The sequence below is a fragment of the Lagenorhynchus albirostris genome, chromosome 10 (genome assembly GCF_949774975.1).
Source record: "Lagenorhynchus albirostris chromosome 10, mLagAlb1.1, whole genome shotgun sequence".
In the NCBI taxonomy this organism is placed as follows: Eukaryota; Metazoa; Chordata; class Mammalia; order Artiodactyla; family Delphinidae; genus Lagenorhynchus; species Lagenorhynchus albirostris.
In genome coordinates this window covers 19,607,860-19,622,116 of record NC_083104.1, presented here as the reverse complement: position 1 = coordinate 19,622,116, position 14,257 = coordinate 19,607,860, and the positions used below count along the sequence as shown (strand labels likewise).

At 41.8% G+C, this 14,257-nt stretch overlaps 1 protein-coding gene across 5 annotated transcripts in view; it reads right to left on the bottom strand.

Annotated features, from left to right (window-relative positions):
- Window positions 1-14,257, bottom strand: part of FOXP1 (forkhead box P1) — a 597,798-nt gene that overhangs the window by 136,871 nt on the left and 446,670 nt on the right. For all 5 annotated transcript variants that reach the window (XM_060161351.1, XM_060161347.1, XM_060161349.1 and 2 more), the window contains one exon: window positions 13,272-13,370. In XM_060161351.1, the coding sequence (XP_060017334.1) occupies window positions 13,272-13,370 (99 nt within the window). The remainder of the gene's footprint in view (window positions 1-13,271; window positions 13,371-14,257) is intronic.

Genomic DNA, 14,257 nt, shown 5'->3' with positions numbered 1-14,257 from the left:
ACTGTCTGAAACCAAGCCAAAGTCTGCAAAATAATAGCTCAATTAAATTCTGTTTTGCTTTCATTTGTCTTAGATTTTCCTGAGTGTGGTACTGTTGCAAATAATCAAGTAAACCAATTCCTTTCAAACTGAGAGATTTAGGTATATTTTCCATCTTCCCTCCATGTTTATTTAATAATCGATTCCATCTTCGCTATGCTTCATTGAACTTCGTCTTGACACCAAATACATTTCTGTATTTTGCCTTTAGTCTCCTTTCATTTTCTGTACTTAGGAATTAAAGTTCTATGCCATTAATATTATACCTTAAACAGATTAGCAAATGTACAAAGGCAAGCACAGAGCGTTAAGGGCAGTCAAACGGCACTGCAGGAGTTTTCTGATTTTCACTCCATACTTGGCAAGATTCATTTCATTGACCCAATGGAAGATTTTGGCAGGACTGACATCGGATTCTTTTAATGCCGTGTTCATGGTCTTGAAATGTTCCTAGAGGTTTATGAACCTGACACCAGTCTGCAGCCTCTTCAACTAAAGTAGTATCAATTTTCCTTTCTTTTTGGCTTAGATATTTCACTCATTCATTCATTCATTCATTCATCACTCACTCATTCACTAACTCATAGGGAAAGAAATATCTACGGATTGCCTGCTTTGTGCCAGGCAGGGTGCAGAATGCCACAGCTTCAAGATGTAAGACTAGGGACTAGTTCCCCTGGCTGTTCGGACAACAGAGCATGAAATCATATACAATTCTGGGAAAGCAAGGATAAAAGAGAGACCAGGATGGGATTTTCAGAACAGCATGGCCCTCATTTATGCCAAAGTGGACACATTTAGGAAAATAATGCTCCATCACAATAACACTGATAACGATGGTGGCTGAGACGATGAGAACAGCTAACATTTATTAAGTATTTCTTGTGTGCCCTGCACTGTTGTAGGCCATTTATAATGTAGTAAAACTCAGCTAATCTTCATAACTCCATAGGATGGGCATGCGGTCACCCCCATTTTACAGATGGGAAGTCTGATGTCTTCTCATCATGTCTGGTTAACCACAACTGACTACCAGCAAAAGGACAGGCCCTGGTGCACTGCTAAAACACATATTTGAATAGGGACTGATATTAACTGAATTAAAATATAATCTGGAGTTTAACAGGTATTCATTTTCCCTTTAAAAGGAGTTTATATAATTATGAGAAGAGCTAACTTTTCTGAGAATTTACTGTGTCCCAGGCACTGGGTAAGCACTTTTCATGCATTAATCATTTAATCTGCATGATCGCCTTCAGATAGACGAGGTAATCAGTCACGTTCTCTAGATGAGAAAACGGAAATACAGAGAAGTGAAGCTACTTTTCCAAGGTCACTCAGCAGTAAGGGTAGTGCTAGGACCTCAACCTGGGAGCCTGACACCAGAGATCACACTATTAGTCATGATGTGCTTCCTCTCACCATATTCTGAAACACAAATCTCTGTAACTCTCAACCACCTAGCTGAGTTTATATGACGACCCAGTCATCATATAAAACATACTGTGCCTTTGAGGACAAATCACAGCTCATCTTTGACCACAGAGAGGTACGGCTTCAGGATAAGAATACAATTTGCACCATCTCAGATAAGGATATTAGGAATATATAAAAGACATGTTTAATTTTAGATAATATTTCAGTAGTTACTGCAGGATCTATCAGGCATCCCAGAAAATAATTCCAGGTCCTTCTCTACTCTGGTATGTGATCAGCACAGACTATGTCAGGTAAGTCAGCCTTGGCAGGTAGAAGGCACACATACTCCCAACGCCAGTGCCCACGGCAGGCATGGCTAATCAACCACAGCGAACCTACAGAGGCCATCCTGGTTCAAGAATCCTTCAAACGGCATTCTAGGCAGAGCCATTTCATACCTAGAGCAAACAAAACCTCTGAGCTCTGTCTATTCTATGTGGTTTGGATTCTTAACTTTATTTCTAGAATAAATAACAATTCCTTTACGTTATCAAATAAAGAACAAACCAGACATAATTTCACCAATGTCTTATTAAAAGCAGCTTCATTAGGTCTGATGAAGCAGCTCTTCTGTATGCAGACAAGGGAGCGCCTGGCTGCAGATCCGACTTCCAGAGAAGATGGGAAGGAACTCGCTAGGCCGTAGCAATAGATATTAATGAAGAAGAAGCATGGGGCAACACAGCAGAGAATTTAGACACAGGGAAACATAGCATATCACAGAGCTTTTCGTTTCCTTCTGAAGAAAGCAGACAGAGACATAATTCTCTTGGACTTAAACTCAAACACAATTTAATCACCAGGGCCTTCTGCCTAAACGGCAGGCATCAAAACAAGCAATATTTGCAATTCTGGAGTTGGGGGAATCGGAAATATTATCAGATGGACTGTACTTATGTCCACCTCCTGACAGAAGGGATCATGGCTCTGAATTCCCCTCCTCCCGCTCCAGTAAGAGGACTACGGTCTTCTTCTCAGGTCATCTGATTTAATCCCTAACCAGAACACCAAGAAACTAGGAGAAGGCAACAGAATTTAGCCTTGGTATGGAAGTACGAGTGGACCAATGAAAGTTCTTGAATAGCAGAGTAACTTGGCATTGAGGGAAAGGCTGAAAGCAGTAGGTAGGCTAGGAGATCCGCACAAAGAACAGAAGATGGTCTGAGGGGGTGGAGAAGGATAAATGATCATTTTTTGCCAAGAGCTAAGCATATCCTTCCTGAAGGTCTGAACTCTGGGACAAAGTAGCAGCAGGGGAAACACCAAGAAAGGAACAGATGGCAGATGCCCAGTGGAAAGAAAACGGCAGATCTGGTAAGGTGGTGGGGATGAGGTAAATTAATAAGTTGATGATGACGTGTGAGTCTAACAGGGCCTGGTGACAAAAGTAATCAGCTGGATTAGAGATGATGGAAATTGCTGTGAGGGTGAGCTAAGAGAGAGCCATGAGGGGTGCAGACACGCTTGGAGTCACGGGTGCAGAGGTCCAAGAACAAGCAAAGAAGACAGAAGTGCTACTGCAGAAGATCCGAGGGACTGAACTTCAGGAAAGGAATGAACTTGGGTTCCAGAGGAGAAGTGGGAAGCAGAAAGAGAATGGTGAGGACCAGAGGGCACTGAATTCAAGAAGATTCAAAGAAGGCAATTTCCAAGAAGACGAGTCAGCCGAAGGCTGCTACGAAGTCAGACAAGTTGACGTAAGGATGGAGACATGGGCACGGAATTTAGTGACAATAACATTCACGAAAATGATGAGGGGAAAAGCCAGATTTGGGGGGAGGTTAGGAAGGAAAGTGACTAGTTAAAAAAATAAAAAGTTGAAGCAGCAGACAGAATATTCAGGTTCTAAAAGCTTGATAGCAAAAGAAGGAGCTAGAGAAGAGCTGGGAAGGGTAGAGTCATCCAGTGTTTTTCAACTACCCGTTTAAAATCCACATTTTACCATGAACACCGATAAATGCTGAGCTCTGTCTGCTTGAATGTTTACCAAATTTCCTCAGTGGGATGTAACATAAAAGGACAAGGGCTGGCAGTCTTTGCCCAACTGTGTCCTGGCAGCTTTAAATTCTACTACTTAAGTAGTTAAAAATCTGTTCGGTTGATGAAAGGGGAAAAGTTATGAATAGAAGTCAGCAGCCCTAGACCCCTCAGAAATGACTAGCATTCAGTCTCTGTAACTTACTGCGCAATAATTTCTAACTCAAACAATCGCAACAGCAAGGCGGCCGAAGTCCACCCAAAGTTCAGAATGGGATATGTTCTCTTTAAAATTTTGAGAGCGACTAAATATGACAACCATCTGATGTATGAAAATTATTCACAACCAAAAACAGACAGTCTGGAAATAGCCGGGATGACTTCATTTAGACAGAATTACCCAAATCTGTTTCTAATATACACAGTACACATAATAAATTTTTACAATATGACAAGGAAAACAAACTTAATAAAAGTTCCCGATCTTTTGTTACACAAGCATGCTATATCCATGCTATGTTTATAATAGTTTGCTCATGATATCACAGCTCAGTAACAAAGGCCCAAGCAATACAAAAACAGTTACTAGGCATGACATCAACTCACAACTACCGTAATTACATCGGTACACAAATTTCCCAAACTGTACATTTTCCAAACTGCTTCTCAATTTCAGCGGCTGCCTTTAGACAATTACTTGCAGAGTTGTCTGCAAGCTTTGAGTAATACCCGTCTTTCTTCTCTTTCCCAAGCGTCATTTCCCTTTAGAAAGTGCATATTTCAAGTGCAAGCACTGTTTTTCAAATATGCCCGTACATATGTCCAAATTAGGAGACGGTGTGGTCTAGTGGTTAGTGACAAGCATTTGGCATCAGCAACTCTGATTCCATTCCATCCTCTGTCCCTTTTTGTGAGGCCCAGGTGGCAGCTCAGGGAGAAGAGGCAGAATGTAATGGATAAGGGCACAGATTCCTGAGCTGGACTGTTTGGGCTGGAATCCCAGCTCTGCCACTTGTCAATGGTTTGGCCCTGAGCGAGTTAATTTCTCTATGCCCCACTTTCTTCACCTGCAAAACGGGAATAATAATAGAATTTACCCTCATCCGGTTATTGTACGGTAGCTGGTTCCTAGAAAGTACAATTTAAGTGTTTGCTTTTTAATATTATTAGTTATATTTCTGGGACTCAGTTTCCTGTTTGAAAACCTGGCCTAAAGTATCCTGAACCACGGTGAATTGAGTACTTTTTCTAATGTTAGGGCAAGGGTTCCATCTAGGTCCTGTTACCTGGATATAGTGAGGTTCAGTGAACAAAGTCTGAATGAATGAAATCCATAGGTTCTGCAATACCCAAGAGTGACAGAAGTCAAAAATATTACCTTGTAGCAATTGGTTTTCATCCAATTTCTCTAATTGCTTGCTTTCATGTTCCTGCAGCTAATGCTGATAAACACCTCCACCCCAACTCAAATAATAAGTGTAGGGAAAAAAGATATTACCCTGTGATTTCAGAAGCATGCTTCTCTAAGGACCAAACTTTTCTAGCCCATCCCATGTGCACGACCTCTGTCTCACTGGGTTGCATGGTCAGCTGGCTTTCCCGACTGGGCAGGGCGCCAGGCGAGCTCGACTACCCCCATTGTCACTTCTGGTCCTTGGTGCTTGCACCAAATGCTGTTATTCTAGGCTTCAGGAAATTTTCTAACCACTGGACAGGGTCCAATGCTGTGTGCTAATGAGTTTCAGATTGGAGGACTTCACTGTGCATGTGTCAGAAAAGTGCCATGGTTTCTGGTGAGGTGGGGGGAGGGAAGAAAAGGCACACAAAAAAGGAAGAAAAAAACAGTAGTTAAAAAATGCTGGCTACTCAAATTGACAGGGAACGTGACCTCTGCACTTCATCAGAAATTCCTGCAGACTTACAAAATAAAGGAGTTTGCTTTTATCACACACTGTGAGGCTCATATGGAAAAATGGAAAACACTACATCACTTGACCTCGGCATGGCCCCTTTCAACCACAGACGAATATTGTGTACAAAAATTCTAAATCAACTTAAGATGTTCCACGAAAAAAAAACCTTTAATTTTCTGCATTAGGCTTGATGATTACTATTTTGGGTCTTGAGATTTTGCTTAGAAGGTTCACACAGGAAAAGGACTCCTAATTCCAGGAAGAGTATTTTCTCACTTCGGGAATATTCATGGTCTGGCCTCTGTTGGGTGGGCACATCACGGTCTACACTTCCCTAGACTCCTTGGAAAATAATGAGCAAGCCTCACTTACCCAGGTTCGAAAGTCACCCAAGACTGAATCATGATTATTTGCTTACATTAACAGAACATTAAAACAAATTTTAAACAACTTAAGAAAACTCTAGCCATCTTTGCTTGGTGATTCACTTCTCTGGAAAGCTTCTTTCCCCGGTCAAGGCAACCAACAGGCTTGATAGCAAGACTTCTCATCATGCTATCACCGTCTACCAAAGAAGAAGCCCTTCTTAGGACAGTCTAACTTACAGGATTTTTTTTTTTTTTAATGAGATTACATTTCTTTTTTTTTTCTTTCTTTCTTTTTTTTTTTTTTTTTTTGCCACACTTAGCACTGGCAACTTTAAAAATCCAATCCTTTCACATCCTCCAACTGTCATCAACATTTTTTTCAGACGATGTCAATAAAATTGATTGCTTGCAGTTCTGAATTCTGCTCTGCACATGGAAACAATATCATTTGTTTTAAAGTATTTTCGACGGGGGCGGAAGGAGAAACAGAACGTCAGCAAGCCCCTCCACAACATTGGGGCGGGGTGGGGAACAAACCAGAAGCAAAGTAAATGGTCGGCTGGAAACTCTGACGAACATTCCTGAAATATAAACCCTAAACCTTACTGTTGTGCCGACTGATATGTCTTCCTGTCAGATATGAATGATGTTTCTGGAACGTTAATACGTTCATTCAATTCTCACTCCCTGTACTTAAAATATTCCCTACTTTGGCTCAGAGGCATCTTGACAGCTTTGTTGTAATCATGGATGTGAGGCCCTCAGACGACACAGTTGTTGAGATGCCTCATACCTACAAGCAATCTGTTGCTTTTACAAGTTTAATCGAGGTATTAGGGATCTGATGGTGGAACCACATCGACTTGACATATTCAACTCAGTTGTCTATCAGAGAAACCACTCTGGGTGGTGGCAGACTTCCATGATGCTCAGCAACTGTACACACTTCTAACTCCCTAATCTGTAATACTACCAAATACAGCTTGGACTGTTTTTTTTTTTTTTTTCCTCCCCTTTTCCCGAAGCACAAGTGGACGACCAGCAAGGGTCCGACAGTGTTATTCCTAATTACCTTTTTTTTCACTCTTGATCTTGTGGCTCTCATAATTAGTTACCTGGGGCTGCAATCCAATTTGAAGTGATGACAAGAAAGTGATCCATGAAAAAGTAATAAGTTAAATCCAATTTCAGCCTTCCTCTAATTAAATGCACATGGAACTAATGACTCCAACCCTAGCATTTCAGTGATAATGGTAATTAGCAAGGTGGGAGTTGCTCTCTTTTTCAACACTGGAGGTGTAAACGACAAGGTAAAATGTAGGAGCACTCTTAATTACATGTGTCATTTTGTCAGCAATTTACACATTTTTGACCAGTCAAGTATGTTTTTTTTCCCCCTGTTCCTCCCAACCTCCTAGCCCCAACAATGATTATAACATACTATTTCCATGTTCCAGCACATGGAAGCTCACAGGAGCATTTCAGCCTAGAGAATAAGAAATAACGTTTTCTTCGCCCTTGCTCACTGCTGTGATACACACACACACACACACACACACACACACACACACACACACACACAGCGACAATTAGGATAATTATGCAGATCTTATTCCTCTTAATTGAAATCCAGATATTTACAGTGGAAATTGGTTTCTGTTGCTTGGGCTTTAGTTTTGCTTACGCTATGAAAAATACAATAATTTGCTTATTGATGGAAATCATGGCACTCAGTAGATGCTGAGTAAATACACGTTGAAGGAGAAGCAATAATTAACTTCCTGATAACACACTGGTTTTCGGTGGTCTTAAAACACCTGGCTTTCCAGCCTGGTTGTCGCTGGATGTTTCCAGCATCCAGTCGTCACTGCCTGTGTGCTCTGTAGCAAGTCACTTAACCTCTCGGAAGTTTCACTTTTCCTCATCCACAGAATGGTTCATGATAGTTCTACACCACAGAGTAGCCATGGGGCTGGTCCATAAACCTGAACTATCTTTGCAGATAGGGACATAAGCACGTGCTGACAAACACATGCTTACACTTCAAATAGCGGCATCACATTTGCATTTTAATGTTCAGATGCGTGTAAGCAAAGTGACCATATAATTAAATGTCCAAACTGGGATACTTTTAAGAGTGAGAGTTATTAATAACTACACTCAGTCAACAGGCATAGACTAAGGCTGTCCTGGGCAGACACAGGATCACCTTATATACAGCTGAAGTTGAAAAGCAAAAATGAGGGAACTCGTCATATCACAACTCACATGAAGACTCTGGTGGCAAGGACAAAACACATTATTTTGGAAAAAAAATTTTTTTCCAGCAACAGTATTGAACCTGGGCAAACAGATGGACTTCTTGAGCTTCATGAAACCCTTGACGCAAAATTCTGTGTGCATGTGCGTTTTTCTAGGAGGGGATCCTGTTTCTATCATATTTTTAATGGTGCGCATAATCGGAAAGACTTGATAACCATTTTAAAACATCATTTCTATTTTATCGTTTCTTATCCAGACTTATTTTTGAGGGTTTGGGGATTCTCCAAACTTGTGTGATAACAACGAAATCTTAAAAGGTACCAAAATTTCAACACTTCATAGCAATCTCATGCCAGGGATGCAAATTCTAGACAATGTTAACTGCAAACATCAAAAAAAAAAAAATCTGCCTCCCTCTCCTGAGCTATTATGAACTTTACTAATTCAGCGCATAGGGATATCTTTTAAGGGTCAGTATTTCCAAACCATTCCATTTCACTATCCACCACAAAATCATAGTTTCCTTTAAAGGTTTCCTCTTACCAGTTTATTCCTCAGTGAATAACGTGGAAATGATACGAGGTACTAAGATTATATGTGGCATTAATGCCAAGCAAAATGCTGCCTAAAGCACGTTTTATATAACTGCAAATAAAAATGTGGAAAAAAACACCTGCTGAATCTTGCATTTTAACTTCCTCCACTTAAAGCAGGAGTCCTCATTACCATCCTGAGCTTCCAACCGGATGAAAAGGCAGACCCTTCCAGTGAATTCCACCAGCCCTCCTTCCAGTGAAACGGCCCCCTGGGTGAGGGGCTTGCACAAGAGATAACCTTGGAAGGAGGGGATGGGACAGGAGAGAAAAGTATCAGATGACTGCTTTCAAGTTCAAATTCCTTCTACACGGCCTGAAATGGTGGTCAGCTCTCCTCGGTAAGCAACACACAAGGTTTACTTTCTTTCTTAACTTGAATGCTGCCAGAGTACACATGTACTTTTACTTTCTTAGGAGAAAAATGTGTCATTTGATTTCCTTCCAGTTTATGTCCTTGTGCCAACAACTAAAATGCTTAGAGAACCCAAATGAATGACTACCCAGAAACGGTGGTCAAAGTCCCAAAATGTGATCAATAAAATTGCTCACAAATTAATCTTCAGCCGGGAAAGTTACACATTTTCGAGGTTATGAGCGCACCTGCACTGTGAAGCATTTATTTCACTTGTTTTAGCAATCTTCAGAAGTATATAAATATTTATAAAAGGAAGCCTACTATTTTTACTCACATATAATTTTCTTTCTGTGGCAAAACCTGGTTAATTCTTTCACAGCTCAAGCATCCTGCAGGCAGGGTCCTGTCTCCTAGGCATTTTTACATCTCTGAACAGCAGCCTGATGCCCTGCAAGCTGTGGCTGTTCTAGAAACGTTCACTGAGTTGCATTTAATTAATTCAGATCCTTCTGAGGCTGAATTTATGACGGGGCCAATTTCCAATTTTCACTTGTACCATTCATAAAAAAATTTGCAAAGCAAATTAATAGACCAAGTAAGGAGCTATTTAGGTTACTAAGTAGGATATTTTTCAAGAACTTCAGAAGCAATATCTGTACCCAATTCATGCCTTCACCATAAACTACAGTGTCACCCAAGAACGCGACCAGTTCGGATTTAGTTCAGTATGTGTATCTGCAAAGAGCGTCATGTCTCACTTATTTACTCTCATTTCGCTGAAATTAGTCCAAATTGGTGATGTTTGACTACATTTTATGATCTCTATCGAGTAACCACTTATAGCCTCCTCTAACTTTCCATTTTCTTTTGTTTGTATCATCAGCCTCTGAAACTGGAGAGCACTGCCAAACATAAAGCAGGGAAGTGTGAGATTTGCTTAAAATATGAGTCACAGTATATTTGGGGATTTGGGTTTCTTTCTTTTTTTTTTTTTTTTCCTCAAGCTATCAGCAGATCAAATCCTTCTTCCCTGTCAAGCCTTCCTCTATGCGGAAGATCTGAAATTTGCTAAAATAGGTCTCTCGGTGTAGAAGGGTAAGGAGATCAGAGATGAACACTGTTAAGATTTGCTGTAGGATTTCCCTTTCATGTCAGAGCCGCTCTGGCTGAGATGCCCCAGCAAAGACATGGCTCGACAAGATAGATTTAAATGTGAAGGTTATTCCTTCCACGAATCACCAAGTCTACCTAAGTATTTTTATAACAAGGTAATATGCCATGTGGCCTAGGTTAGTTAATTTTTCCTCTCTGTTTGTGGAAGGTCAGCCAACCCAATAAAACTTAGTGAATTTGCATGACCCTACCAGGCAGCTGAGGAGACAACAGTCTATGACGCACTTGCATGTGTGTACACACGTACGTACAGACACACACACGCACACAAACACACACACAGGTCAACCAACTCTCCCCTCCACCCAACCCCGGAATCAACCCTTAAGACTGGTCTAAATTCTTTGCTTGTCAACTCTCCCACTGAGGGGACAGGAAAGGACTCAAAACATCTTCTTTAGCAAAACCAGCATCCAAGATGGCCCCCTCGTCCCACACTTTTCATACAGACTGAAGCGCTCCGCAGAATGCGTTAGGCTGGTTTTGACGCTGTCCTTTGCCAGGAAAAACAAAGCCCTCTGTATCATACTCTCCTGGGGGCTAAAAGACTTCTAACGGGCAAGAAGAAGAAGCGCCCTCCAAAGGAAATCCCCTAAAACTTGACTTCATATATTTAGCCCTAAAGGAACTTCACTCACCTTGGAAAAGAAGTTACCTAAAAATGCCTTATGTTTTTTAAAGTTTTTTTTTTTTAATAGGCTATCTGTGTTAACATGTAATGGGCTTACTATATTTCTATTTATTGATTGATTTATTTATATTTTTATTTTTGGCTGTGTTGGGCCTTCGTTTCTGGGCGAGGGCTTTCTCTACTTGTGGCAAGCGGGGACCACTCTTTATCGCAGTGCGCGGGCCTCTCACTATTGCGGCCCCTCTTGCTGCGGAGCACAGGCCCCAGACGCGCAGGCTCAGCGGCCATGGCTCACGGGTCCAGCTGCTCCGCGGCACGTGGGATCGATCCTCCCAGACCAGGGCACGAACCCGTGTCCCCTGCATTGGCAGGCAGACGCTCGACCACTGCGCCACCAGGGAAGCCCGCCCTATGTTTTTTTACAAAGCATCTAGAAAATAAGTCTAGTCTAAAAGATTACAAATGATATTCAATACTGAAGAGCAGTTCGTTAGACCATGTATGTGTGTCCTTTTTGAAAATTCTCTCTAACCAAAGCACTACGATATGTGAGATTCTGTCCCCGAATAATATATTGTTATTTTTCCAACGCATTCGAGGTCTGATAAATTCAAGAGGACTCATAGTATTTTTAAGGCTGTGAGAGCTCCAAGGGGGAGGCAAAAAGAATGGACAGTCATTTGAATCACTGAATGACAGGCTGGGCTAGCTCCCTGTATACATTAATAAATTAGAATTTTAATTGTGTCTCTGTCTGCAGGAGATGCCCCGGTACTTTAATATGTACCAACAATTGGCTATGTTCTGGAATCTGCAACGTGGCCTCCGCTGCTGACCTCTGAAGCACAATTCCCAGTCTGACTACGGAAACTGTTCAGTTTGATCCTTTCAACTTATTTGAATCCTGACAAATAAGCTCACAGCTGAAAGGTCAACACAGTCATATTTCATCCTCCAGAGCTGTTCTTAAGACATCTGCACAACAAAGCACTGCTTACAGCACCTGACATGGGACCTCAGTGGCACTGGACCTCATTAAAAATGTCCCCAGCATTCACACACGTGAAAAGGCATATGGGTTGGTGGTGGCTGACCAAATAAAATGCTTTTGGAAGTGTTGGTAAACAAGGCACATTGTCATTCAACTCTGCCAGTGAAGTGCTACTACTATCATGCTGAACTTCCTCTAGATGGTGACAATTTCCAAGCAGAGCAGAAGCACCAGAAGGTGTGGCCCAAGGTCAGTCTGATCTTTGTAGGATAATTTGGGTGCTGGTATACTGGTTCTCTCTGATCTAAGTCAACCCAAGCTAGAATTTCGGTTGACCTTGTGATCACCTTAATCGGCATCAAGTTACACCCACCAGCTCCCACTTACAAACTCCTCTCCAGAATGCCCAGCGTGGGAAACTCTTCCTTGCTTCCCATTTGGGGGGATGCCCACTCTTAGCTATGAAAGTAGTTGAGCCACTTGGTACCTGCAAGTGCCCTCCCTGTCCTGGATGGGAGCATGGGATACCCCATGTCAAGTTTCTTTAAAATGTCTATGACAATTTTCTACTCCAAGTCAAAGACTCAAAGTAGATTTTTATGAACTCACTCCTTCCACTCCGCTAACCCCTGCCCTCAACGTGCCTGAAATGAGTAGCTGCTAAAACAGTCTTTTGGAGTATATTTACATAAAAAATGCTTGCCAATCTTTATTAATGATTCAGAAATATTTGGAAAATAGCCAGTGAATAATGGAGTAGGTATTACATTCATTCCTAGGTGTATTAAAAATACTGTATCGTCCTTAATCCCAATACGTTCCTGACAGTATTGACATTTTGGGTTGAATAATTCTCTCTTGTGGGATACTTTCCTGTGCATTGTAGGATGTTAGCAGCCTCCCCGGTCTCCCTCTACTAGATGCTAGTAGCACCCATTCCCCCGAAGTTGTGAGAACCGAAAATGTCTCCAGACACTGCCCACTGTCCTTTGAGGGGTAAAAGCACTCTGGCTGAAAACCACTGCACCCACTGCACTAAAGTAACGTGTGTGTGTGTGTGTGTGTGTGTGTGTGTGTGTGTGTGTGTGTGTGCGTGTGCGTGTGCGTGTGTGTGTGTGTGTGTGTGTGTGTGTCTGTCCCATTTCCAGACAGATCACAAGAGAATGAGTGACATATGTGAGTACTATGGACTTTCCCTCATTGGTTAGCCACACTGCCTAATAAGCAACCCATGGCAACAACTCCTCAGCCTCCGATTGTCTCATTAGATTTGTTTACTCCCAACAACAAAAATGTTGGTTGAACAGACATTTTCCCCCCAAATGTCATGTTCTAGTGTTAAACAGAAAAATGAACTTTTTTGCAGAAGATTTCCTTACGGGATTTGCAATTCTCAACACAATCCACTTCTGAATGGCTTATCAGCTGTCCCAAAGTGTATCGTCAACTTAAAGGAAAAGAAAGAAGAAAAAAAAAAGACTTGCTACCTGAAGGGCTGGTTGTTTGTCATTCCTCTTGGGAGACTTTAATCCACTAACTTGCTGCTGTTGCTGCTGGAGAAGAAGCTGTCTTGCCACTTGAAGCGCCTGGAAGGAAAAATGGAAGGAAAACGTTTGTGTTACTACACAGGTTCAGGGCCTCCTTCGCAAAAAAGTATTCTAGGAAGGACACATGAGGATGAGATCTTGACTTTTCCATTTCCGGGCAAAAGAAACAGCAAACCAAACTTCCCACCAGTCTAAGTTGGAAAACTTTCCAGAATGTGTTTACATTTTCTTAGAGTTAGCCAATTCCATCCACAGTTCCTCAGGCATAGCAGTCCTTCTGAGCAGACACTTGATTCCTACCATAAATCTGACATGAAAGGCAGAGTATGAATGATTGGGACTTTGAGGAAGGAGGGCAGAGAGAGGCCAGGAGGAACCTGGGCAAAGCCAGAAACTTCGGAGACAATGAAGGGCTCCTTTCAAAGGTACCTTCATACTCCTCCAATTCTTCTCGTGGGAGCTAGGCAACTCGAGTTGAAAGTAACACTTTCACCTCATTTGAGTCCAAATAAAGAGGAAAAGTTAAGTGGTGGACCACACTGTGGGTGAAGTTATTTGTGAAGGAAGATCAAAACAGGGTGACCTTGATGGACTACGTACGAAAAAATCTTGGCCAATCTGACCCCCAAGTCCACTCAAAGGGTACCTTACACGCTTGTGAATAAAACTGACTGTGTCAAACACACATGGGTCCTTCTGAGCTCACACCATGGGCTGGTTTTTATTTAAAGCTAGAAACTGGGGAGGTGCTATCGACTGGAGATAAAACCAAAGGAGAAAACGAGACTCCTCCAAAGGCAGAACACTGACCAATGACTGACCAATCTTTTTTGAAAGCTCAAATAAGAAAGTATGTCATCAATAAATCCTCATGCAGTCATTCAGGGACAAAGGACTTAACAGGAATAACTGCTAGCCCCACCTTT